Source organism: Podarcis vaucheri (assembly GCF_965113315.1).
Source record: "Podarcis vaucheri genome assembly, chromosome: 2".
In the NCBI taxonomy this organism is placed as follows: domain Eukaryota; kingdom Metazoa; phylum Chordata; class Lepidosauria; order Squamata; family Lacertidae; genus Podarcis; species Podarcis vaucheri.
Genome location: NC_138760.1, coordinates 133,764,940 through 133,791,941, shown reverse-complemented (window position 1 = coordinate 133,791,941; position 27,002 = coordinate 133,764,940). Strand labels below are relative to the sequence as shown.

The 27,002-nt window shown below is 44.3% G+C and overlaps 3 protein-coding genes across 4 annotated transcripts in view; all 3 read right to left on the bottom strand.

The window, feature by feature from the left end:
- Nucleotides 1–27,002, bottom strand: part of LOC309525803 (uncharacterized protein) — a 66,493-nt gene that overhangs the window by 38,911 nt on the left and 580 nt on the right. The gene's annotated exons all lie outside the window — the stretch shown is intronic.
- LOC309525786 (uncharacterized protein) lies at nucleotides 4,968–10,786 on the bottom strand. The gene is made up of 2 exons (XM_082211345.1): nucleotides 10,685–10,786; nucleotides 4,968–7,630 (listed from the first exon to the last, which is right to left on the bottom strand). The coding sequence occupies exon 2, from the start codon at nucleotides 7,548–7,550 to the stop codon at nucleotides 5,799–5,801; it is 1,752 nt and encodes a 583-aa protein (XP_082067471.1). The 5' UTR covers nucleotides 7,551–7,630; nucleotides 10,685–10,786; the 3' UTR covers nucleotides 4,968–5,798.
- LOC309525841 (uncharacterized protein) lies at nucleotides 21,497–26,940 on the bottom strand. 2 transcript variants are annotated; one of them, XM_082211458.1, is made up of 3 exons: nucleotides 26,292–26,940; nucleotides 23,005–23,137; nucleotides 21,497–22,761 (listed from the first exon to the last, which is right to left on the bottom strand). In XM_082211458.1, the coding sequence occupies exon 3, from the start codon at nucleotides 22,605–22,607 to the stop codon at nucleotides 22,056–22,058; it is 552 nt and encodes a 183-aa protein (XP_082067584.1). In that variant the 5' UTR covers nucleotides 22,608–22,761; nucleotides 23,005–23,137; nucleotides 26,292–26,940; the 3' UTR covers nucleotides 21,497–22,055. The 2 variants fall into 2 exon arrangements, with proteins under 2 accessions (XP_082067584.1, XP_082067585.1); XM_082211459.1 differs by lacking the exon at nucleotides 26,292–26,940 and having other exon boundaries at nucleotides 23,005–23,549.

Here is a 27,002-nt window from a genome sequence, read left to right as displayed (position 1 = left end):
AAAGCTCCAGAACACATTTTAGGTTTATCTGGGAGGAAAGAAACCAAGAATTAAATATAAAATTATAATGGATACTTAGGAGAGAGGTGGATTCTGACTGCCAGATTTATGTTTGTACTATGAGGCCTCTGCCGGCTTAAGAAGTGTGTGATAGTGAAAGACACTAAGCTACTGGATTTAGAAGGTCATGAGAACACCTTTGGTTGGCATGTTTATTCATGGTATCAAAAAACTAAAACACACAAGAGCTTTGTGAATCATGTTATTAGGAAAAACAAATTTAGAGTATGGGATAAATATAAGTATCTGCTGGAATGAAATACACCTTTTGGGTTTTCACCCACAGAAGCAATAGATTTTAAAGGATGCAATATGGAATAACAACGGGCAACTTACAAAGATCTTTTGGACTTTCCGGAAGAAAAAATAAAACTGAATAAACAGGGTGAGGTGGGAGGTACAGCAGTGGATTGGTTACAATGCCATTAAATTATCTTTTTTATACAAGATAAAAGGAGAGGTTTTGTGACTCAAAGTTTGCACACTGAAAGAGATATCATTGAGAGTAAAGAGAAAGTGATTTCCAAAATGTAAGAGATACTATTGGAATGGGAAATAAAAGACAAACTGGTAAAATCAGCAGTGATACACTAGGCCAGAAATATAAGTCATAATTAGAGCTGGGCGATATATCGTCCAAGACTGCCTTGAAGTTAACATTGTGGTAACTGTTTCCTAATATTTGAGCCGACAATATATTGCGAAACACAATGGGTGTAAGGACTAGGCGATATCTGGCTTCCAACATCGTGGTCTCACCAGCTAAACATTGCAATGTTATCACCATCTAAACCTCACAAGATCACTTGGTGAATGTTGCCAGATAATGGCCATGGGCCATTATCACTCCTGCAGAGATTGTCCCTGGGCCTGACCAATGCAGTGCGATGCTGGAAAACGCGTTTGTGCATGTCCGTGGCGATGGAAATAGCTTCTGCACAGGCTGCTTGGGGTCTAGTTTGAGGCCTGCATTTTCTCATTTTAGCTGTAGGTATAAATTCACGGCCAAAAGCCTTATTGATACACAATTTTCCATCCGATGCCTGCTTACTCGGAAGTAAGTCCTACTCTGCTCCCATGTGCGGAGCCAGCAGTTCAGGCAGTTCTGCTAGCAGGAGGCCAAAGGACCCAGAGCGGTTGGCAACAGCAACAATAAGATAATTACCGGTACATCAATAGTATGCATTGTTCTGCTGGCAGGAGGACTCCCTCGGATCATGTCCAGTTGCAAAAGTGCAAGGAGGCTTTCCACCCTCAGGGCCCAGAGGGGGATCCTGTCTTGGGGCAGCTGGTGGAATTGGAGGAAGCTGACCCTTAGCACTCTGGGTTTGGGACCTACCGGAACCTCCTTCCACATTATACTCATCCATATTGTTTCTCGCCTGCGTCATTTTGGGGATAGCATTCTACACACACTTACGTCACCATGTGCCCCCCTCCCAACATTGCTTTGAGATGCTCTGGTACAGCCCCTTCTTCCCTGTGCCCCCTTCCCTCCTCATGCAAGACGTGCAGCTGGGAACAGAGCCCTTCCTGGTTCTGCCAGGGAATGCCCCTTTTATTTCTCCTGCCACAAAATATATCTTTACACATTATATCTGACATAATGTATCTATAAATCAAAATAATAGATCAGGGTTTCAAGATTATCTTTGGCATATAATAGGTGCTTTCAATCTTTCTGTGTCTTCATGGTTCCACTATTGCAATTATAACAATGGGACTTATGCTGCTGTTCCTATAATCTTAGTCTAACTCTGCTTCCAAAGCAACACCACCAGTCTCAGCTCCACTTTGAGCAACTCTCCATTCCCAGATACAAACATTTCCAGCTCCCTCCACCAAACACCAAAACCAGCTCAGTCTCAGTCCATCCTCATTCAGAAGCAACACTACAGATTCACATTAAATATTATATTCTACTTACTATTGTGAAATGTTACCTTCATTATTTAAATACATGTCTATTTTTTTTAAAATGATATTTATTAAGGGTTTGGAAAATACAGAAAAAGGAAAAGAACAATAAAAAATAAACAAATCAAACAATACCTTACAATACATCAATAAAAGCAAAAAAACTAAAAAGAACAAAAAACAATACAATAAGACAGCAAAACAGCAAAAAGAGAACACAAACATCTTTCAATAACCTTTCTTTTTTTCATGCATAATTTTTATTAGTTTATATAGGAACAGAATACAAAAATTCAAAAATTTAATAACCTTTCAACTCATTTCCTTAGTTCTTTGACCTCCTCACACCTCCCCTTTTGTATTCCCGTTTAAAAGTCCTTTCAGCAAATCCTTACCCTCTGTCATTTATCTTTACTCAGTATCTTAACCTATTATAACCATGTGTTTATAACCATTATCAATCCATATTTACATATTCTTAATAATCTTTTTACCAATACCACTTATTTTCCATCCGATATCATTTTAACATTCCTTAATTTTACAGTATTTCTGCAAGTAGTCTTTAAATTTCTTCCAGTCTTCTTCCACCGACTCTTCTCCCTGGTCTCGGATTCTGCCAGTCATTTCAGCCAATTCCATGTAGTCCATCACTTTCATCTGCCATTCTTCCAGTGTGGGTAAATCCTGTGTCTTCCAATACTTTGCAATCAGTATTCTTGCTGCTGTTGTTGCATACATAAAAAAGGTTCTATCCTTCTTTGGCACCAATTAGCCGACCATGCCCAGGAAGAAGGCCTCTGGTTTCTTCAGAAAGGTATATTTAAATACCTTTTTCATTTCATTATAGATCATCTCCCAGAAAGCCTTAATCTTTGGGCACGTTCACCAAAGGTGAAAGAATGTACCTTCAGTTTCTTTACATTTCCAGCATTTATTATCGGGCAAATGATAGATTTTTGCAAGCTTGACTGGTGTCATATACCACCTATATATCATTTTCATAATATTCTCTCTTAAGGCATTACATGCCGTAAATTTCATACCTGTGGTCCACAACGGTTCCCAGTCAGCAAACATAATGTTGACTTTGATTTTCCACCTGGAAGCCTTTTTTTGTCCAAATTATATACCTCTCTTATTAGATAATAATGAAGCCAATCTCGCACTCTACTTTTTAATTTCTCAAAACTCTGCAATTTCAATTTATCTCCTTCTTGCTCCAAGATCTCCCAATATTTTGGCCACTTGACCTCCATATTGAGCCTTTTCTGAGCTTTTGCCTCCATCGGTGACAACCACCTTGGGGTTTTATTTTCAAGTAAGTCTTTATATCGTATCCAGACATTAAACAGTGCTTTCCTGACAATATGGTTTTTAAATGCCTTATGTGCTTTAACCTTGTCGTACCACAAATATGCATGCCACCCAAAAACATTGTTGAAACCTTCTAAGTCCAAAATGTCTGTGTTCTCAAGAAGCAGCCAGTCCTTCAACCAGCAGAAAGCTGCTGATTCATAATAAAGTTTAAGGTCTGGCAGGGCAAATCCCCCTCTTTCTTTTGCATCCGTTAGTATTTTAAATTTTATTCTGGGCTTCTTGCCCTGCCAGATGAATTTAGAAATGTCTCTCTGCCACTTCTTGAAACAGTCCATTTTATCTAAAATTTGTAACGATTGGAACAAAAACAGCATTCTTGGCAATACATTCATCTTTATAGATTATTTAAATACATGTCTAGACAACATTACATGCAAACAACAAAAGCTCACATACGCTGCATGCGTTTAAGATTGATTTCCTGTTATTGATGTGAACGAAAGTATATAAACTTATATAAGGACACTTATGAGAAGAAGTGGAAGGAAATAAAAAAAGAATTAGAGACTTGGGGAAAATTGAATTTGTCCCTGTGGGGGAGAATATCCACAGTTAAAATGATGGTATTGCCAAAGATGATTTTTATGTTCCAAACAATACCTATAATTAGAGGCGTAAAGTGTTTTAAGGATTGGCAGAAAGACCTTGCCAAGTTTATTTGGCAAGGGGAAAAGACCACGCATAAAATTTAAGCTACTAACAGAGTTGAAGGAAAAAGGAGGCTTCGCGGTCCCTGAGCTTAAACTGTACTTTGAGGCAGCGTGCTGGACATGGATTAAGGAATGGATATTAATTAAAAACACGGAAGTCCTAGATCTGGAGGGATGGGATATTGTGTACGGGTGGCATGGCTACATAGGCTATAACAAGGTTAAATCTCACAAAGGATTTTTAAATCATATTGTGAGAAGGGCATTATATGAAGTATGGGAGAGGAGTAAAAAATCAGTAGTAACCAAAACACCATGGTGGCTGCCACCAATGGAATCTATGTCGGTCCACAGGCTGAATATGAACAGCGATTGGCTAACATATAAGGATTTAGTAGAGGAAACAAGTAGTGATCCGAAAATAAAGGACCTAGGCGAATTGAAACAGAAGGGAATAACCTGGCTGGAGTATTATCAATTAAAAGCCGCCCTTGAAAAGGATAAAAGAACCAAAGCATTTGACAAAAAATATCCTATCTAGAGAAGGGTATTTTATATAATAATCAAAAGACACTTTCTAAAATGTACAAACTACTTTTGAATTGGCAAAGAAAGGAGGAAGATATCAAAGAAATTACAGTGAAATGGGAGAGGGACCTGGGACATACGATCAAACCCAATATTTGGAACGAATTATGGACTAAAAATATAAAATTCACGGCTTGTTTCCTTATCAGGGAAAAATCTTATGAAAATGTACTATAGGTGGTACCTGACCCCTGTAAAACTTGCAAAAATAAATAAATCAAACAATAACAAGTGCTGGCAATGTAAGGAACAGATAGGAACATACTACCATATGTGGTGGTCCTGTCTAGATACAAAGATTTTGGAACATGATTTATGAAGAGATAAAGGGATTGATAAAAACTACATTTAGCAAGAAACCGGAAGAATTTTTACTAGGGATGGTTTCAGATAATATTCCCTAAAACAAAACTAGGCTATTTATGTATGCAAAGTCAGCAGCAAGGGTTATAGTGGCAAAACACTGGAAAGATAAAAATATACCCACTAAAGAGGAATGGGTAGTCAAATTGTGCGAGTACTTGGAGCTCGCAAACCTGACGGATGCAATAAGAGATAAACCTAAAAAATTGGTGAAAGAAGAATGGGAATGTTTAAATAATTATTTAGGGGACAAGGGCTCAGCAAGAAAGACCTGGCTATGTTTAGAATGATGCCGCATAGAGAAATGCTCCCTGATACCAAGATGAGGGATTCCTTTGGAATGCAGATAAGAGTTAATTGGTAAGAATAATGATCTCTTGAGTTTGACGGAAGTGTACAATAGATGAGCTTTCCTGCCTTGGCTCATCTTCCTTTTTCTTTTTCTCCTATTTTTCTTTTTTCTTTTCTTTTATCTTTCCCATAGTTGCTTATGTTCTGTGTCATGTACTTCAATATTTTTTGTGTTTTTGCAGGTTTTTTTCTTCATTACTATCAAAGAATTTTCCTTTGTAATTTTTGACTGTTTATATTTATATGTACCTGTTTAAGCAAAATAAAAGCTATTAAAAAAAAGTGTCAACTTGGAGAGAAACAGGTCCTACACTCTAAAAAGTGTTGCATAATAACCAAAGCAGGATGAACACTCCTTCTGTCTAAATCCTTTCTCTTCTTCGAGTTAATTGATGGCCTGAAGGTGTTTCCACTATTACGGTTCTTACCCCTCGGAGTCTTTTGATGGTTTGTAAGACTTCCACTACAACTGAACCTCGGTCCACTTCCCTAGAATATATATTGTTGCTCCCCTGTATGAGTTTGTTGATGTTTTGTAAGAGCTCCACTTGTACTGAAACTCTTTCCACACTCCATGCATTTAAATGATTTCTCCCCTATGTGACTCCGTTGATGAAGTCTAAGTTTTCCACTCTCAGTGAAGTTCTTTCCACATTCCATGCATTTAAATGGTTTCTCCCCTGTGTGAGTCCGTTGATGTCTTCTAAGGTGTCCACTCTGACTGAACGTCTTTCCACACTCCATGCATTTAAATGGTTTCTCCCCTGTGTGAGTCCGTTGATGAATTCTAAGTTGTCCACACTTACTGAAGCTCCTTCCGCACTCCATGCATTGAAACGGTTTCTCCCCTGTGTGAGTCCGTTGATGGTTTCTAAGTGATCCACTCTCAGTGAAGCTCATTCCACATTCCATGCATTTAAATGGTTTCTCCCCTGTGTGAGTCCGTTGATGTCTTCTAAGGTGTCCACTCTGACTGAAGTTCCTTCCGCACTCTATGCATTTAAATGATTTCTCCCCTGTGTGAGTCCGTTGATGAAGTCTAAGTTTTCCACTCTCAGTGAAGCTCTTTCCACACTCCATGCATTTAAATGGTTTCTCCCCTGTGTGAGTCCGTTGATGAATTCTAAGTTGTCCACTCTTACTGAAGCTCCTTCCGCACTCCATGCATTGAAACGGTTTCTCCCCTGTGTGAGTCCGTTGATGGTTTCTAAGTGATCCACTCTCAGTGAAGTTCTTTCCACATTCCATGCATTTAAATGGTTTCTCCCCTGTGTGAGTCCGTTGATGAAGTCTAAGTTTTCCACTCTCAGTGAAGCTCTTTCCACACTCCATGCATTGAAACGGTTTCTCCCCTGTGTGAGTCCGTTGATGGTTTCTAAGTGATCCACTCTCAGTGAAGTTCTTTCCACATTCCATGCATTGAAACGGTTTCTCCCCTGTGTGAGTCCGTTGATGGTTTCTAAGTGATCCACTCTCAGTGAAGTTCTTTCCACATTCCATGCATTTAAATGGTTTCTCCCCTGTGTGAGTCCGTTGATGAATTCTAAGTTGTCCACTCTTACTGAAGCTCCTTCCGCACTCCATGCATTGAAACGGTTTCTCCCCTGTGTGAGTTCGTTGATGAATTCTAAGTTGTCCACTTTGACTGAAGCTCTTTCCACACTCCATGCATTTAAATGATTTCTCCCCTGTGTGAGTCCGTTGATGGTTTCTAAGTGATCCACTCTGACTGTAGCTCTTTCCACACTCTATGCATTTAAATGATTTCTCCCCTGTGTGAGTCCGTTGATGAAGTCTAAGTTTTCCACTCTCAGTGAAGCTCTTTCCACACTCCATGCATTTAAATGGTTTCTCCCCTGTGTGAGTTCGTTGATGAATTCTAAGTTTTCCACTCTGACTGTAGCTCTTTCCACACTCCATGCATTTAAATGGTTTCTCCCCCGTGTGAGTCCGTAGATGAATTCTAAGGTCTCCACTCTGACTGAAGCTCTTTCCACACTCCATGCATTTAAATGGTTTCTCCCCTGTGTGAGTCCGTAGATGAATTCTAAGGCTTCCGCTAGTAGTGAAGTTCTTTCCACACTCCATGCAATTAAATGGTTTCTCCCCTGAGTGAGACCACTGATGTTTTCTAAGGTTTCCACTGTCAGTGAAGCTCCTTCCACACTCCATACTTTCAAATAGTTTATGTTCTCTGTTTTCACACTCCATGTATTTAAATGGTTTCTTTGTTATTCCCATTGGACATGGCCCACCAGAATTCTGACTGCCTTCTCCATTGTCTTCTTTCAATGGGGTGGGGAGAAAATCCTATTTGTTTTCTAGGAAGAGAACAAAGGAATATTACACACCTCAATTAACACCTGCTCTTATTTTAACGTCTTGTACAATCTCTCCTGTCCTCCATATGTTCCAAATGTTTAGGAAAGGCAAATGAAATAATGTAAAATAATGGTCATGCATCATCAGCCTTTTATAGCCCTTAATTATTGTTAATGAAGCAGCATTATCTTACAAAACGGTTGAACTGTGGGGGTTTACGTTTTATAAAAAATGGTTTCTCACAGGAAAGGGAGCTGCTCTATGTTCCATGAACCTGCCCACTATTTATCAGGGTCCTAAATTCATCATCTCTTCCAGGAATGTGGATCAGGCTCCTCCCCTCCCCCTTGCCCCCCTCCAAACCTCCCTGCCTCTCTAGGAAGCGGAGCTCACTGACCGGGGGGGGGAGGAATGAGTGGCCCCTCCCTCCCAGGACAGACAAATTCTCCTTCCAAACAAGCTCCATTTTCTTGATTCTTTCCTGAGAGGGTCCCGGGTTCGATCCCTGGAGACAGCATGGAAAGAGACCCACCCCCACCTCCGAAAAAGTCCTCCGGGGCAGGAAGGTGACATTCCCCCTTCATCTCTTTTAATCACTTGCTGGGAGGGGGGGGTCCTGTCAGTTTCACACCCATTTCCCGACGGGGGGGGGGAGGCAGGGCCGAGGCGTAGGATGTCCTTGTTACAATAGCCCTGCAAAGTAGGCTGGAGGTGCTACACACTTTTGGGACTTAGAGAGTAACTTAAAGCTAATGGGACCCCTGACCATTAGGTCCAGTCATGGCCGACTCTGGGGTTGCGGCGCTCATCTTGCTTTATTGGCCAAGGAAGCCGGCGTACAGCTTCCGGGTCATGTGGCCAGGACTAAGCCGCTTCTGGCAAACCAGAGCAGCGCACAGAAACGCCGTTTCCCTTCCCGCTGGAGTGGTACCTAATTATCTACTTGCACTTTGACCTGCTTTTGAACAGCTAGGTTGGCAGGAGCAGGGACCAAGCAATGGAAGCTCACCCCGTCACGGGGATTAAAACCTTCTAATCAGCAAGGCCTAGGCTCTGAGGTTTAACCCGCAGTGCCACCCGCGTCCCTGGAGAGTAACTTACGGCAACCCTAAAGGGCAGTCCAGTGTCGAAATTACGGGGGCCTCTTTTAAATAGGGGCTGGTGTTTGAACTTGGGCTTTGCTAATGTTACGGAATTCGCAGGGGGGGGCACTTGTGTGAGAGCAGGTTTCTTTGGCCATCTCCCCCTTCCTTGGTTGCCCCTTCTGCTTTCCCATGGTGAGTCCAGCCGAATTTGCCTATGGCGTGTGGTACATATCTCCGCCTTCAGACGGAGGCAGCCAGGCAGCTTTCTGGGTCGTGTGCCCAACTTTTCATGAGCACTACAGCTGCTTGTTACAGAGGGTGGGGGCCGATTCCAGTAGGTTTATGATATTAACTCTTTCCACGCTCATTTATGATGCTCAGAAGCAGGTGACCCTTTCCTAGACCTTCCTAGACTTTCTAAAATACACTGAGACCATCTTATAACATATCCCCACTATAACACACAAGTTCTATTTAAATCCTAATATTTACTATACCTAAACATTGAGCACCACAGACTAATAATAATAGTAATAGTAATAGTAATTTATTATTTATACCCTGCCCATCTGGCTGAGTTTCCCCAGCCACTCTGGGCGGCTCCCAATCGAGTGTTAAAAACAGTAAAGCATTAAATATTAAGAACTTCCCTAAACAAGGCTGCCTTCAGATGTCTTTTAAAAATAAAAATAAGATAGCTGCTTATTTCCTTGACCTCTGATGGGAGGGCATTCCACAGGGCAAGCGCCACTACCCAGAAGGCCCTCTGTCTGGTTCCTGTAACCTCACTTCTCACAATGAGGGAACCGCCAGAAGGCCCTCGGCGCTGGATCTCAGTGTCCAGGTTGAACGATGGAGGTGGAGTTACAGATAGGTAGCCGTGTTGGTCTGCCATAGTCAAAACAAAAAAAATTCCTTCCAGTAGCACCTTAAAGACTACATAAGGCCTTGCACACCTCCCTCCTGGTTGTGGTGAGGGGGGGGGACACTGTTGCAACAGGGTAATAAAGATCAGGCTTACTAGCCCCTTTGCTTCTCAGTATACTCTGCTTGGCCTCTGTTATTTTCTCCTACCTATATGGAACCCACTTAAGGACCATATGGGCTCTTGGATACCCCATAAGGGGAAAGGAACAGGTTTTTCTTATAACGAAGGTCGTAAGAATATGTTTGGTTGGCACGCTTATTTATGGCAGGATAAAACTAAAAGACACAAGAGCTCTATGAATCAGGTTATTCAGAAAATCCTTTTTACAGTATGGGATAAATATAATAATCTGCTGGAATGAAAAACACCTCTTTGGCTTCCACCCACAAAAGCAACAGCTTTTTAAAAAAATGGAATAGGGAAGAAGCAATGGGCAACTTACAGAGATCTTTTCGGAAGAAGAAATAAAACTGAATAAACAGGATGAGGTGGGAGGTGTGGTGGCGGATTGGTTTCAATACCATCAAATCATCTTGTTTGGACAAGATGAAGGGAGCGGGTTTTTTGACTGAAAGTACAGTTTGGAAGAGATATTATGGCGAGGAAAGCGAATTTCAGGTAGAAAATTGTCCAATCTGAAGAAGTGTGCATGCACACGAAAGCTCATCCCCAGAACAAGCTCAGCTGGTCTCTTGGGGACCCAGCCAGGCCCCCCACGACCCCAGGGAGAATGGGGGGCCTCAGCCCCACCCCCAGCCCTGCTCGGGGTCCTCCTTCCCCTTCCCGCCAAGGCCTCCCGGGGGGGGGGGGCAGGGCAGCTGAGCATCTCTCGGCCCCCCAGGGAAGAGAAAGGGGAGTCTGGCAGTGCTGCTGCTGCCCAGGAGATCTTGCAGGTCTTGGGTCCCCCCTTCCTCCCCCTGGGTCGGGGCCCCTGTCGACGGGCCCCAGGGAGGGCGCTTTCCTTGGGGGGGGGTCTCTTCGTCCTCCTCCCCCCCTTATCCCCCCCTCTATTCCCCCCCCTTCTCTCCCTCCCCCTTTACCTCTTGGTCCTCCGCCTCCCTGGCTCCGGATTAGTCCGCTCTCCTTGTCTGCAATAGAAAGGGCGGCGGGGGCGGCGGGGGGAGGGGGGGCTCTTCAGCGACGCCCCTCCTCCTCCTTTCCCTCTCTGGCCACTTCCGGCGCGTTTGGCAGCGACACTTCCGGCTCCTTTTCAGACGCGCGCGTCCCTAGAGCTACGTCCGCAAGAGCAGCCCCTCCCTGTGTCGGGATGGGAAGAGGACGGGACGGCGCTGCCTCTGGGGCTCCATGGGGGCCTGGCCCCCCTCCTCCCTCCTCCCCACAGCAGGGGTCGATATGGCTGCGGGGGGGGCATCATATCTGGGGGGGGTGACCTGGGTTTGCGGGGAGAGAAGGAGCGGGTTGTCAATCTGCAAAGAGGGCGGCTGGGAGGGGAGAGGCTGAGTGAGGAGGAGGGAAGGGCTGCCCCTCCCCCTGTGGGTCAGGAGAGTGGGGGAGGGGCTGAGCCAGGGAAGCCAAAGGGGGGTCCCTCCTCCCCCCCAGCCCAGGGGGGGTCCTCTGTGAAGCCCAGAGATGGACCCAGCCCCTGGGGGGGGGGGAAGAGACATGGGGCTGCCTGAGAGAGAAGGGGCGCTTCCTCTCCTCTCCCCCCTCCTCCCCCCAGGCTCTCCTGCGCCCAGAGACCCCCTTGGCCCGGCAGGGAGAGGGTGGGCTCCCCTTCCGCCATGAGAGGAGTGCAATGGGGTTGTGAGGGGGGAGAGAGAGAGACCCCTTTCTGCCCCCCTCCCAAGAGGGTCCCCGTCGTGTCTCTGAGGGGCGAGAGAGGAGGCGCCCCTCCCCCCCCCGCTGCTTCTTCCCCTCAACGGCTTTTCCCGCCTTTTCCCGCCCTTCGGGATCTCAGCCTCGCCTCAGTTTCAGGCGCCAAGGAGGAGGAGGAGGCAGATTCCCCGGGATCCCTGCTTCCTGAGGGGATTTCTTCTCATTCGCCCTGATTTCTGCTCAGATATCTTGCTTTTGGAGCTTCTCTAGAAAGAAGGCTGTATAAAAAGCCCCTCACCACCACTGCCTGCATCCCTGCATACAGTATGTAAAAGTCTGATTTCTTCCCATTTGCTGTGTGTAATTCTTCCTCCAGGACTGTTCTTCCTTCCTGGCAGTGTCACTTCCCAACTACAGATAGGTAGCCGTGTTGGTCTGCCATAGTCAAAAAAAAAAAAAAAAAATTCCTTCCAGTAGCACCTTAGAGACCAACTAAGTTAGTTCTTGGTATGAGCTTTCGTGTGCATGCACACTTCTTCAGATACACTGAAACAGAAGTTGCCAGATCCTTCTCTATAGTGAGAAGGTGGTCTGAACAAAGACATTGGATTCTTATCTCATTATACATGACTAAGCCATTTCTCACCTTCTCACCCCTTGCCTTTTCCTGTAAGACCTATTGCAGTCGTTAAGAGTCGTCAACAGGCTCATCTCAGCTCTCTGCCAATCTCCCATTCCCACCACCCTTCTGAGTGATACCCCTCCCCACCTTCTCACTAGATAGAAGGATCTGGCAACTTCTGTTTCAGTGTATCTGAAGAAGTGTGCATGCACACGAAAGCTCATACCAAGAACTAACTTAGTTGGTCTTGTTACGGCTAAAATCTGGGTGCGGGGTTACTCTGCCACCCAGCTCATCGGACTAAGTCCGTGGGTCCCTGCGGAAGAAAATGAGCTCAGCCGGACACAGGAGCAAACTGCAGAAGGTCCAAGTTTATTGCGCAACAGGTTCAAGGCGAGATTGAACAGCGAGAAAGGGGGTGACATGAACTTTTGAAATTTCCCTCCATGTCCCAGAATACAGTGCAAAATACCTCCCAGTTACATCACGAATACATTAAGGAAAGGTTGGGTTACACAGATTACATCATGAATACATTAAGGAGAGGTTGGGTTACACTGGATTAACATATGGAGGAGGGAGGGGGGAATATGCAGAGCTGGAGATATGCGCAGATAAGCACATCCTGAGAAGACAATGGTCCATGTACGCATAGTCTGTCACCTGGCATTGCCCGAGGAAAGGTTTGGCAGAGTGATTTTGACATGATTACTTGAGAGATTATGGAGGACAGGGGAGGGGTGATGGAGTCCTAGAGAAATTGAGCAAATATATTGTAGTGAAGAAGACATGCCCCCCCCCTTCCGTAACAGTCCCCCATTCGGAGATAGATTTGCATTAAAGTTCTGTAAGAACTTGCAAATCTTTTCTCCGCACCCTAAATCTCGGTGAATGTAGGTTTTCCCTGTGAGTGGGAATACGCTCTAATGGAAAGGAGGTGGGTTGAGCAGGGCAGCAAAAGAGGGAGCAACACGGACGAATACAATGTACACGCGTGTTATATATATGCGCTAAATAATAACTTGGTATCTACCGTACCAGATGTGTGGGTTTATGCAAACCTGAAAGGGACTTGCATATCATGCTGCTTTAAGGATATTTGCACAGAAATATAATGGTGTAACAGTACACATAGCTAGACATAGGATATCACGTAAATTAATATTTTGTTGCTCAGTTACTTGTGGTATTCTAGCACCTTGGAAGAAATATTTTCTCAATAGTGATCTATGCTTTACATTTAGGCAGGAAGGTCCACTAATGACTGCAAAGTGCAGTTTCCTCCCCCCCCCCGCCATTTTGTGTTCTCAGGTGTCAAGGTAGCTCTTCTGTGGTCTCACACTGACATAGTGCTACAGCAACACATCCTGTCTGTTGAATCCCCTCAGGGCTTTCATTTAACCATGTCGCCTGGCATTCACCATAGCTGGCACAGGTTTGGGCATCTCTGAGGGAGATGTCTTCGCCTTGGCCTTTAGCTATGGGATTTTATTATAGGCTGTGGTTTTGCACGCATGGAGAGTTGCTCACTTGCACTTAAAGGACCAAAAGGCTAATTGCAGCCTGGATACACGTGCCCAATTCAAACTGAGTCCAATTTGAATTTATCTTGCCCCATGGTTCTCAACTCTTCAAACCAATCTGTTAAAAGAAAACCATTCTTAACAAGGGCAGTTGTCCAAATAAGTCAATTTAAGTCTATAAGGAATCATTCCTGCTAAACCAAAGCATATCCACCTTCATGTTTCTTAGAAGCTTCTCCTTGGTAAAGCAAGTTTTAGCACATTTTTAAAATGGGTAGGGAAGGTTGGCATAGTGCCAGGTGGGACAACGAATTGTGGTTATCTAAACATTGGACTACACAATAGTGTGAGCTATTAGAAAGTATAAAATGCATGAGAATTCTCCACTGGTGTGTAAGGAATAAGACATTAAACATAAAAACAGTTACACACAATAAATTGCCCCCCTTTGTGGAAATCACACTGTCAGACACATTTCAACATTCTTACATAATAACACATAATACAAAACAAAATAATTAAATATCTGTTGCATATCTTGACACCATTGTGATCTTTTACGTATGTATCTTTTGAATCTTGGAGCAGAGGCTTGAGGTTCAAGTGAAAAAATGTCCTTGCAATTCAACTCCTCCCCCCTTTGTCAGCCCCCCCCCCCCGTCAGTCTATATCATTTTAAAGAGATAGCTGTGGCCACTTTGAAAACTCTGGTGTTGCAGGTCTCGTGATAGCGAAGAACTGAGTTGAGGGGTTGTTGAGGGGTTGTTGCTGCTTTTCATCATTGCACATCTGTAGAAGTGATATCCTGTAAGGGGCAGGGTTTTGGGGTGACTTAAAAACAGTTAGACAAGGAAGGGGCAAAAGGCAAAAAGGATGTCCTCCAGTTTCCATGGGAAGCTGCAAATAATAACAATCTTAGTGGATTAAACATTTTATTCATTATCATTATTGGACTATTTTGATTGTTGTTAGCCGCCCTGAGCCCAGCTTCGGCTGGGGAGGGCAGGATAGAAATAAAATTTACTATTTAGTATTATTTATTATCACATTTCCATATAATTACTGTTATTATCTGCTAAGTTTGTTTGCTTTCCTTCACTTAGTTTTTGTTGTTGTTGTTCTTTTCATATTATAAAATAAAAATTACTCCACATGTATAGAAAGAGAACTGAAAAAATACAAAGGTTAAAAAAATACAAAAGAAAGCAAAAAATTAGATTACCAGTCAGATGAAAACAAACCTGACACAAGGACATCAGATTTAGAAAAGAATTATTATTAAATATATTATCAAAACCACTAGACTGAAAAGATGGGAAAACAATGGGGAAAAACTTAAAATTCACCATGTGCTATCTGATAAAAGAACTTCATGAAACTGACTTTCAACATGTGATGAACATGTCCCCAAAGTAAAACACAAACACACAAAATGAGCTATGAGGAACCAAAAATAAATAAATGCTAAGACACACAATTAATAAGTAACCTGAAGTAATCTGTTTTGGCATTCTAACATCCCAAATGAAAATAAAAGTGTTTCTTGATGTGACATCAGCTGTAATGTTAATAGTGGAATACTGGGAAATGAGTTAATACCAAGAAAATGAATGGCAATTTAAAGTTGTGCAAGTACCTTGCACTAGCCAAAATGACAGAATTAAGAAATGCTCACTGGCAAATAGATGGGGAAGAACTGGAGGCAGTGAGAGATTTTACTTTCTTGGGCTCCATGATCAGTGCAGATGGTGACAGCAGTCACGAAATTAAAAGACGCCTGCTCCTTGGGAGAAAGGCGATGGCAAGCCTAGACAACATCTTAAAAAGCAGAGACATCACCTTGCCAACAAAGGTCCGTATAGTAAAAGCCATGGTTTTCCCAGTAGTGATGTATGGAAGTGAGAGCTGGACCATAAAGAAGGCTGATCGCCGAAGAATTGATGCTTTTGAATTATGGTGCTGGAGGAGACTCTTGAGAGTCCCATGGACTGCAAGAAGATCCAACCTCTCCATTCTGAAGGAAATCAGCCCTGAGTGCTCACTGGAAGGACAGATCGTGAAGCTGAGGCTCCAATACTTTGGTCACCCCATGAGAAGAGAGGACTCCCTGGAAAAGACCCTGATGTTGGGAAAGATGGAGGGCACAAGGAGAAGGGGACGACAGAGGACGAGATGGTTGGATGGTGTTCTTGAAGCTACCAGCATGAGTTTGATCAAACTGCGGGAGGCAGTGGAGGACAGAAGTGCCTGGCGTGCTCTGGTCCATGGGGTCACGAAGAGTCGGACACGACTAAACGACTAAACAACAACAACAGGCAAAAGGTAAACAAATACCATTCCACAAACAATGTTTGGTTGTGCTTCGATTAATTTCATATATATAATGGAAGAACTGATAAAACGAACTTAATAAAGGAAAACAGATTATTTGTAACCTAAAAATTAATGTCAAAGCCACAAAGAGATAGAAGGAAATCAACTAATATAGCAGGGATTCAGACTTGTTTTGCTGAACAGAAAGAAAGTGACTGTTTGGCTTTAAGGGAAGTAAGACAAAAGGAAAACAAATGCAATTACTTTTTATAGAGTATTTAAATCACTGTTTGCATCCCCTCAGAAAGGACACTCTGTTAAAAGGGAAAATTATTTCATGTGAGAGGTCTGTCAGGAAATGCTGTTCCTAAAATGCATAGGCATATACACATACACACACACACAAGAAAACTGTTATAAAATTTAAATCCCATGGGGGGGGGAAACTACTCAAGAGAGGAACTCACAGTGGGAGTGCTTTGATATTTACCTGTGAAAAGAATTTGGCATGTCCAGTACTTAACTCTATTGTCTTAAGTAGCCCTGGAGCAAAACACATTAAGGATGATTTCGCTCAATGGTTCCAAGTTTTACATAAGGAAATTTGTATAGGTTTCACGCTCTCCAAACCTTCTCTCTCCCCCCTCCTTTCTCTCGCTCTCTCTCTCTTTTTTTTTTAAAGCTGATCTAGCCTCTGTGCATGTGCAGAGTTCATGTCTCAGCAAACCTTTTATACCATTGAAAATGTTGCATCCTTTGGCTCAATTAGAATAAGGAAGGGAAAGGTAAGGAGTAGATTTTAAAAATAGGGTTAGATTTTAAAACAACAAAAAAGAGAAACTCAGCAATTTAAGTATTCACCAAAGCTAGCAATTTCAGCTCAAGCAACAGGAGTGCTTCCTTTATGTACAGGAAAGGACTATCATTATTGGTCATTTTATCTGGTCATTCGTGGAACAATCAACCGCTCTCTTATTTATGAGTAAAATGGCCAGAGAGTTAGAATTCATATGATTTTTTTTTTTTTAAACATTCTCAGCCTTACCATCTGCAGACAAATTTTACTGCCCTTTATTTACAGGATGGATGGTCAAGGCTAATTCTACTTGATTATATGAATTTTTATGTGCTTAAACTTTTAATGGACTTTTAAGTTTGATTTTTTTAAAAAATAATAGACAAAATGATGAACACTGTAATCACTTAAATGCTTGATATTACCAGTTGGGCTTCACCTCTCACCTTTTAAAACTAAAGAGCATAGCTAGGTTGAATTTCAACTCCATCACGTCACCAGAATTTAAGAAGTACCCTCCAATGCTTGCAGACACATGTCCTTCCACACAGCCACAAATCGGGAGAGTTGAAAGGGGACCCTGGGGTCATCTAGTCCAACCCTCCAAAATATAGGGTTCACAGCAAGATTTTGCAGCAAGATTTGTACTACCAAAGAGGCATACACATTTAAGTACAGATTTACAGCTGGGAAAGGAAACATCTATGCTCCTATCATGTACTAAGGAAGAGGAAAATAAAAGTACATAACGTTACACAGAACCCTTTTTGCAGATCTTGAGATAGTTTGAGTGAGTTTGAAATGATATTTAAGGAAGATTGAAGTGAACAGTTTTCGTAAGATAGGGAGAGGATCTCTTATAAAGCACAGTTAAAGCAGCCCTAGATTTGATTTTTTTTTTAAGGGAATACACGAGTGTTGCCCCCCTCCCCTCTCTTACTCGGGAGTAAATTTACCTGGCACAGAAGTAAGAAGGGGGAAAACAACTGAAAGAGGCAGAGTGAAACAAGGGGGAGGGGGGGCATTTTCTAACAAAAGAGGCCATGAAGTCTTATAGAGACTGATATCAGGAGCCTTACAATAACTCTTCTGTCCAACCAAATCAAAGTTAAAACTGGATTCAAATATTTTTCTTTGAATGAACACCATACTTTTATAGGCATATGCTTAATGAAGTACATACACTGCATTTTAGCTTGAGAGAGCAGTTGGCTCAACTAGGCTTTTGCAGCAGAAACATTAGGTTATCAGCACCTTCCAAAATAAGACTGTAGACTCACAATCTCAAAAGTTGGGGCAAAGCAAGAGGTGGGGTAAACATTTGCACACTTCATTCTCAATTTTTGTCTTATTTAGGACTGCTAAGATCCAGCATGGCTTCCTTAGATTTAAATTTTGAAGCAAGCTTGCAGTTTAAACTATGCACACTTAAGAAAGGCAGTCTGCCAGAGACAGAAGGAACAGACAACACACATAACAGACAACATGTAAACATACATCTTCTCATATATGTATTAACAGACAACACACATAACAGACAACATGTAAACATATATATTCTCATCCTTTAGTTGGTTATTGCAAGGAGATGGGCCACTACCTTTGGCTTCATTAAGTGAAATTAGTAGGAAGGTCCCACATGGTTTTATGAGCCTCCTTGCCTCTTCAAACACACCACCAGGTAATCAGACTGGTAGGGCTCACAACGCTTGGTTGACTGGGTACCCCTTTATAGATGCATGCGTTGCTGTTGTTGCCTTTTTTGCTTTTTTCTTTTTTTGGGGGGGTGTCTGGGATAGAGAAGGGGAAAAAGAGGGGTTGATTAGGATTGGTATGTCTAGGGGTTTGGTATGCTTAGTACAGGGACGTATAGTAAAGAGGAGAAGGGGCTTCTAGTTGCCTGGCAACTTCCTTAGTGGGTTTTAGAGAGCTCTAGCTATCCGGTTCCTTGCGTTCCATTTCCTATTTCCTTATTTCCTTATTTCCTGTAACCTGGGGTCTCTTTCCACTCTGCCGGTCCTGCCCAATTCCTCATGGGCTATCCCTCCTGGCAACCTCCTACCTATCGTCACATCTCAGGAAAAGGGGCCCTACTGGACGCCCGCGCCATGCAGTGCCAGATCGGGTGGTCCCTGGATAGAATTTCGGGTCGAAAATCCCCCTTGCTTTCGGAAGCGAGCTTACAGTACACGTGGTATGTAGCTCGACCGGTGCGGCTGGGATTGGGATAGAAAGCAAGACCACTTCCTGCCCCCTAGAAAGGACGCTCGGGAAGATCGGAAAGAGAGCTCCAACCCCTTGCTTTCAACTGGGATGCCCGTTGCAGAGAGTCGGCTATCTTTCAAGTCGGGTCTCTCCGTCTTACTTTCGGGCTCCCAATTGGTGCGGCTGGCTGGAGATTTTAAGGAAAAGGGATAGAGCTCAGAACCCCCCTTTTGGGTTGAGCAGCGGTCCCCGGTCTCTCTCACTAACCGGACCAAGAGAAAGGCAAGAAGGAGCGATAGAGAGGAGGGCAGAGAATTCAGTTGCCAGGAGACTTCCACCCCCTTCCCACCAGTGCACTGGATTTTCCTTTTTCCTTATACTCACGCGTCTTCTATGATGATCCCGGGATCAATGAATAAGCCGGCTGGATCCCTCTTTTGCTCCCCGGCTGAACTCCTAGGGCTTTCGATTACCGCCCAGAAGATGGCTGGGGGTCCAAAAGGATCTTCCCAGGCAAAATGGCCTGGAGCCGGCTGAAGATTTCGGGGGCCCCAGTCAGCAGCTCGGGAGAACCGCAAGCCCCACGTTGGGCGCCAACTGTTACGGCTAAAATCTGGGTGCGGGGTTACTCTGCCACCCAGCTCATCGGACTAAGTCCGTGGGTCCCTGCGGAAGAAAATGAGCTCAGCCGGACACAGGAGCAAACTGCAGAAGGTCCAAGTTTATTGCGCAACAGGTTCAAGGCAAGATTGAACAGCGAGAAAGGGGGTGACATCAACTTTTGAAATTTCCTCCATGTCCCAGAATACAGTGCAAAATACCTCCCAGTTACATCACGAATACATTAAGGAAAGGTTGGGTTACACAGATTACATCATGAATACATTAAGGAGAGGTTGGGTTACACTGGATTAACATATGGAGGAGGGAGGGGGGATATGCAGAGCTGGAGATATGCGCAGATAAGCACATCCTGAGAAGACAATGGTCCATGTACGCATAGTCTGTCACCTGGCATTGCCCGAGGAAAGGTTTGGCAGAGTGATTTTGACAGGATTACTTGAGAGATTATGGAGGACAGGGGAGGGGTGATGGAGTCCTAGAGAAATTGAGCAAATATATTGTAGTGAAGAAGACATGCCCCCCCCCTTCCGTAACAGTCTTTAAGGTGCTACTGGAAGGAATTTTTTTATTTTGACTTCCCAACTCATAATTCTTCCCTCACTGCCCTTAAATAGCTGCTTGGGGTCTAGTTTGGGGCCTGCATAAAGAACCTCTTCTCTTTTCTCATTTTAGCTGTAGGTATAAATTCATGGCCAAAAGCCTTATTGATACACAATCTTCCATCCAGAGCCTGCTTACTCAGGAGCAAGTCCTACTCTGCTCCCAGTTCAGGCAGTTCTGCTAGCAGGAGGCCAAAGGACCCGGAGTGGTTTGCAACCAGGTGGTTTCGAAATGCTGCCCTTTTTGATACGTTTCAATTTATTCTTTTGCGTGGGGACTGGCCAGATTGAAAACCCCCCACCCCATTCAAAAGAAAGACTTGCAAAAGATTTCAAAGGCGGAATTTCCAAAAGATGGCACTTTGTCCTGAATTTAAGACAAGTCAGTCGAAAAATCATGGGCTTTTTTGGCGTTTATTTGGGGCCTTGTCTAAAAAAAAAAAAGCTCTACAATTTTGGGCTTGTCCTGGTTTTTACTTTTTGAAATATGGCAACCCTAATTATTCTGGGCTCTGCTTTAGAGTTCGGTTGGTAGAGCATGAGACTCTGAATCTATGGGTCGGGGGTTTGAGCCCCACTTTGGGCAAAATATTCCTGCATTGCAGGGGGCTGGACTAGATGACCCTCGTGGTCCCTTCCAACTCTGCAATTCTAGGATTCTACCATGTGTAGAGGAAAGATCGCCCCCTTGTGGGCAGTGGAGGAATGATGTAATGTTGGTTGGTGGGAACTGTTCTTGAGTGTTGCCTTGTCACTCACATGCAACACCACAACAGTCCTGTGAAAGGAAGGGGGGAGCATTTCTGCAGGCTGATGTCCATCCATCCAGCTGCCCAGGCCCCAGCACCTCCCCCTAACAGTGAAGGGTCGCAGTCTGGAAATCCTCCCTTCCTGCTGGAGATGAGGCAGTGAGGGATTCCAGACAGACAGAGGCGTCCTTGCTCTGCAATTCCCTTGCCAGCAGGGAGACTTCAAAAGCCCCCCCCCCAATGCCTCCCCCTTCCCTCATTTACTATGGAGACTTTTCATCTTGTGGTTTGGTCATTTCAAATCCAGATTTTCTCTCTCTCCCTGCAATTTTAATACTGTTGTTGGTTTCCTTGTTTAAATTATTCTATTTACTAGTGATATTTCACATAGCGTTTGTGAATGCAAAGCAGTTGTGGCTCCTGGATAGAAATCTGTGATCCAGACATGGCCTAGTCAATCACACCTTGTTTCAACATCCATCTAACACAAGGAAAAGAAAATCCCCCCATCATTTAGCCCGGACACTGAGGTCCACTTCCGAGGGTCTTCTGGCAGTTCCCTCATAATTACAGGGAACCAGGCAGAGGGCCTTCTTGGTAGTGGCGCCCTCCCTGTGGAACACACGCCCCCATAATAATTTGTACTGAAGCTCCTTCCACACTCCAAGCATTGAAATGGTTTCTCCGTTCTGTGAGTCCATTGATGGTATCTAAGGTGTCCGCTCTGACTAAAGCTCTTTCCACACTCCATACATTTAAATGGTTTCTCCCCCGTGTGAATCAGATGATGGTTTCTAAGGTGTCCACTCTCAGTGAAGCTCTTTCCACACTCCATGCATTTAAATGGTTTCTCTCCCGTGTGAATATGGTGATGGTTTGTAAGGAGTCCACTCCGACTGAAGCTCTTTCCACACTCCATGCATTGAAATGGTTTCTCACCTGTATGAGTCCGTTGATGAATTCTAAGTGTTCCACTATCAGTGAAGCTCTTTCCACACTCCATGCACTGAAATGGTTTTTCACCTGTATGAGTCCATTGATGAATTTTAAGTGTTCCACTATCAGTGAAGCTCTTCCCACACTCCATGCATTTAAATGGTTTCTCCCCTGTATGGGTCCGTTGATGTTTTCTTAGTGTTCCACTGTTAATGAAGCTCTTACCACAGTCCATGCATTTAAATGGTTTCTCCCCCGTGTGAGTCCGTTAATGAATTCTAAGGGTTCCATTGTGACGGACGCTGTCTCCACATTCCATGCATTTAAATGGTTTCTCCCCTGTGTGTGTCCGCTGATGAATTCTAAGTTTTCCATTGTCACTGAAACTTTTTCCACATTCCATGCATTTAAATGGTTTCTCCCCCATGTCGGTCCGTTGATGTTTTCTTAATGTGCCACTATCAATGAAGCTCTTTCCGCACTCCATACATTTAAATGGTTTCTCACCCGTGTGAGTCCGTTGATGTTTTCTTAGTGTTCCACTGTCAATGTAGCTCCTTCCACACTCCATACATTTAAATGGTTTCCCCCCCAAATGAGTCTGTTGATGACTTCTGAGTAATCGATTATCAGTGAAGCTTTTTTCGCACTCCTCACATTTAAATGCCCCCCCCGTGTGAATTCGATGATGGATTCGAAGTGTTCCTCTATCAATGAAGCTCTTTCCACACTCCATGCATTTAAATGGTTTCTCCCCTGTGTGAGTCCGTTGATGTTTTCTTGGTGTTCCACTGCTACTGAAGCTCTTCCCACACTCCATACTTTCAAATTATTTCTCCTCTCTCCTTTCACACTCCATACATTTAAATGGTTTCTTTGTTAATCCTATTGGACATCGCCCACCAGAATTCTGATTGCCTTCTCCATTGTCTTCTTTCGATGGGGTGGGGTAGGGAGAAAATCCTATTTGTTTTCTAGGAAGAGAACAAAGGAATATTACACACATGAATTACAACCTCCACTTATTTTAACATCTTGTACATTCTCTCCTGTCCTCCATATGTTCCAAATTTTTCGGAAATGCAAATGAAATAATTTAAAATAATAGTAATGCATCATCAACATTTCATAACCCTTAATTATAGTTAATGAAGCAGCATTATCTCAGAATACGGTAGACTTTTGGTGTTTACTTTTTACATAAAGTGGTTTCTCACAGGAAAGGGAGCTGCTCTATGTCTATGAACCTGGCCAATATTCATCAGGGTCCTAAGTTCACCATGAAGTTCTTCATCCTCTGCACAATAATCTGTTGGGTGTAGTGAAGGGTTAACCTTCTGTGCCTGGAGCCTGAGACGAGGAGACAACAAGGGAAGTAAGCCAGGAGGTGACGAAAGCAGCTTGGAATGCTGTGTACTGAGTGGAAATCGAAAGCATTCTGTTACAGCGCTGCAAGCAGAGAGAGAAGATGCAGCTTAACACGGATGGCTATTGGAGATTGTAAATACGCTATTTTGTTCCAATAAAGAGATATTAGGACAGAAGAAACGTTTGGCACTGATTTACTGCTCTTTCAACACGCGACCGCTGTGCAACTTTGCTAATTGCTAATTGCTTTACGACCTGCAGAGGCTCGCAGGGAAAGTGTGGCTGGGCGCCGAACGATAAAGCAATAAAACTATCGAAAATAATCCTCCACCCCTTGGGCCACATTTTGTCCCCTTCGACCTCTAGATCTTTATTAATCACCTGCACATTCCCTTTGGCCTCAGGAGGTCCATACTGACCATTTTGGGAGACCCATATGTAAGTCTAGTGACAAGGCTTGGTGCTTGTGGTCGGTTGAAGGAGTGCTCAGTTGGAGAATGTTCTTGGGGCTGGACCTCCACCTCTCAGCCTTGCATTCTTGAATGGAGAGAGCTGGAGATGCAGAAGGAAAGCAGCTGAAGCCTGACTGCTGGGAAGGCCAGATTGAGACACCCACCCCAATTATGATTTATAATAATTATATGCCGCCGGGTCTCACACCCGCCTCCTGACACTGGCTTATCTTTAGTGGAGATTCCCTGTTCAGTTCTCTCTCACTGTTCTTCCTCCTTTGCCGTGGGTGGCCAAGGGCTTCTGGATATTCTAGCTCTGCTCCAACTGGGGATTATTAAATTTGTATACCTCTCTTCAACTGAAGATCACAAGATAAAAATATGTGTGACACTGAAAAAGGTGAGTATTAATGGTGAATAACACTGATTGTGGGAAAGAAAAGAAAGGAGATGAAACCAGTGGTGTGTCCACCTAAATGTAATATAATAATAATAATAATAATAATAATAATAATGTTTAAAGAAGAAACCAATCTTCAAATCAGTTTCATATTCCCTGGCTGAATTTCTCAGCCACAATTGTGACTCGGAATCTTAGCCACACTTTATTCTAGAATATCAACTGGATCTCTTTGTAATAGGAGCCAGACATCCCTGGGATTTCATCCAGACATTTCTTTAGTGTGGGCAGCAGCAGCAGCGGAGAAAGGAAGGAAGCAACTTTGGGGACAAACCATTTCCTTCAGAAGGTCTTCCCCTGTGGCCAGCAGGGTTGATAAACTGCTCAGTGGGGACACATTGGCTTTATAGTGTTAGGGTCTGGATACCAATCACAATCCCTCAGAAATGTCTCAAGAACCCTTAAGATCCTGTTCCACCAACTCCCAAGTAACACTGAGCCCTAGAGGAACCGTCTATACTGAGGTGAGTCACCTCTGGCCCTCCAGATGTGGTTGGACACCTGCCCAAGCAAGGATGGCCCATGGCCAGGGAGGATGGGAGTCTGTTACGGTAAAATCTGGGTGCGTGAGTGCACAGCCACCCAGCTCGTCGGACAGAGTCCGCGGGTCCCTGCGGAGAATAAAGGAGCTCAGCCAGACACAGGAGCAAAATACGAAGATCCGAGTTTATTGCGCAACAGGTTCAAAAGGCTTTGAACCCCGAAAATGGGGCGACATAAGCTTTTAAAAGTTCCCTCCATAACCCAGAATACAGTGCAAGAAACGTCATGAATACATTATGGGAAGGTCATGTTTCGCGAATTACGTCATGAATATATTTCACACGTCATGAATAGATTAAGAAGGGGTGGGATTACATTCATTAACATTTCGGATGAGGGAGGGGGAATATGCAGAGCAAGAAATATACATAGATAAACATTTATTGAGTACCGGTGGTGGGCAGACAATGGGCAAGAGATATGCATCGTCTGCCACTTAGTATTGCCCGGAGGAAGGGTTTTGGAAACCATCTGACAGGATTAAGAAGTTCCTGTGTACGTGACCTGCCGCTTTGGGGATTATGGAAGTAGGGGTAGTATCATGGAGTCCAGGAGGAGCTGAGTTGAATGACACCAAGAGCGAAGAAATCGGAGTTACGGTTGATTTTATATCAATTTTCAAAGATTTCAATGCTTTCTAGCCTATTTCGTACTCAGATCAAAAGCGGAAACAGAATGGATACATTTTAGCAGGAATTGATACATTGTAGCAGGATTTTGACAGTTTTACGAGGTCCCTGGTTTCGGATCCATTGTTCTCGCAGTGGGGGGCCGTCAACAGCTTGTCAGGGGTGAAATGAGGCGTGCAGTAGCTCCCTGAGCCACCTCTTGCAGGACAAATGCATGGCTGTGATTGGCTAAAGCGCGGCCATAGGAATCAGTGGAAAAACAGGAACACTCGGTCTACTCGTTTTAAGTATGGAGCGCAGATAGGCATAGGAAAAGATAGGGGAATATTTGAGCTTATTTCGCTCGTGGAAGAAAGAAAGAGAGAGAGGTCTGGGAAAAGTGTGGTGCTTATGTAACGGTGGAGGGGCTGAGAGTGAGCATATGGTGGGCACCCTCGAGATCATCGTCTCGGACGTTCCAACGAAAAGGGGGTAAGGAGGAGGTACCCCCCTCCGGTCCGTATCAGAGTCTTATCTGGTGGGACAAACTTTCCCCTTCTTCCCCCTCCCCTGAAAACACTGAATATCTGCATTTTGTTTCCTCCTTCCTCCGTGATCTCCAACATCTTCCTGATACAGTCCAACCAACTGCTCACATTCCCAAATCATCCTGTACCATTGACTTCCCAAGGTGGCTGCATTGTGTCTAGGACACTGGCAATAGGAAAGCACCTTCCACTGGATGAGAGGATAGAGGGTTAAATCAAGGCTGGCCAAATGGGACTCAGCTCCGTCCCCTCCTTGCCCCCCCTGCATCTGCTGCCTGAGGGGGCTGCCTCAGCTTCCCTAGTGGGGGAGCAGGCCCCGAGAACAGCCTTCTCTCTTCCCCCAAAATACAGGAAACACGACAAAGGCGGCCTTGGAGTGTCACCGTGGAACATAACAACAACAACAACAACAACAACAACAACAACAACTGGTTGTAAGTCCCTTTGGGCTGCCCTGGGCAAGAGAAAGCAACCAATAGATTAAATAAACAAATAAGAATAACTGAAACTGCAGTACAGTGGTACCTCGGGTTAAGTACTCAATTCGTTCCGGTGGTTAAGAAAGTGTTCTTAACATAATGGGGCCTCCTGCTGCTGCCGCGCCGCTGGACCACAATTTCTGTTCTCATCCTGGGTTAGCGGAGTCTGTAACCTGAAGCGTATGTAACCTGAGGTACCACTGTAATAATAATAATAAGGCAGCCTCTTGAGGGGGGAGCACGGGAACCCACCCATTTCCATAACAATCTTCCCCATCCCTTAAATCCCACAGTTAAGAGATCTGATATAGTGGGAATAATGGAAACCTGGCTGAAGGGAGAGAAGGAGTTGGGCCCAGGTGTCTCTGGGGGGGGGAGCCCTTTAGATGCTTCTCCACGGAAACCCAGGAATGTGGGAGAGACTGGAGTTGCCCAGAGAGAAGCCTCAAAGGGGGGGGAATAATAAAGGGGGCTTCCTCTTTCCCCCCCCCCATGGTTGGACTCCCTCTAACAGCCCCCAGCGCCCCCTGCAGCTCCTGATCTGGGACTTGAGGCAGGGCAAGGGCTGAGCTACAGGGGAGGAGAGGGTGGCTGGATCGGGGCTCCTGCTCAGGGATCTCTCCCTGGTCTACGCGGAGTCCTGGCAGATTCCTGGGCAGGAGGGAGAAGTCAAGGCAGGCCGCCCCCCCAGCCCCTCTCTCTTTCTCCAAGATGGCTTCCATCCCTCCCCAGGGATGCTTCCCTTCCTCCCTCCACC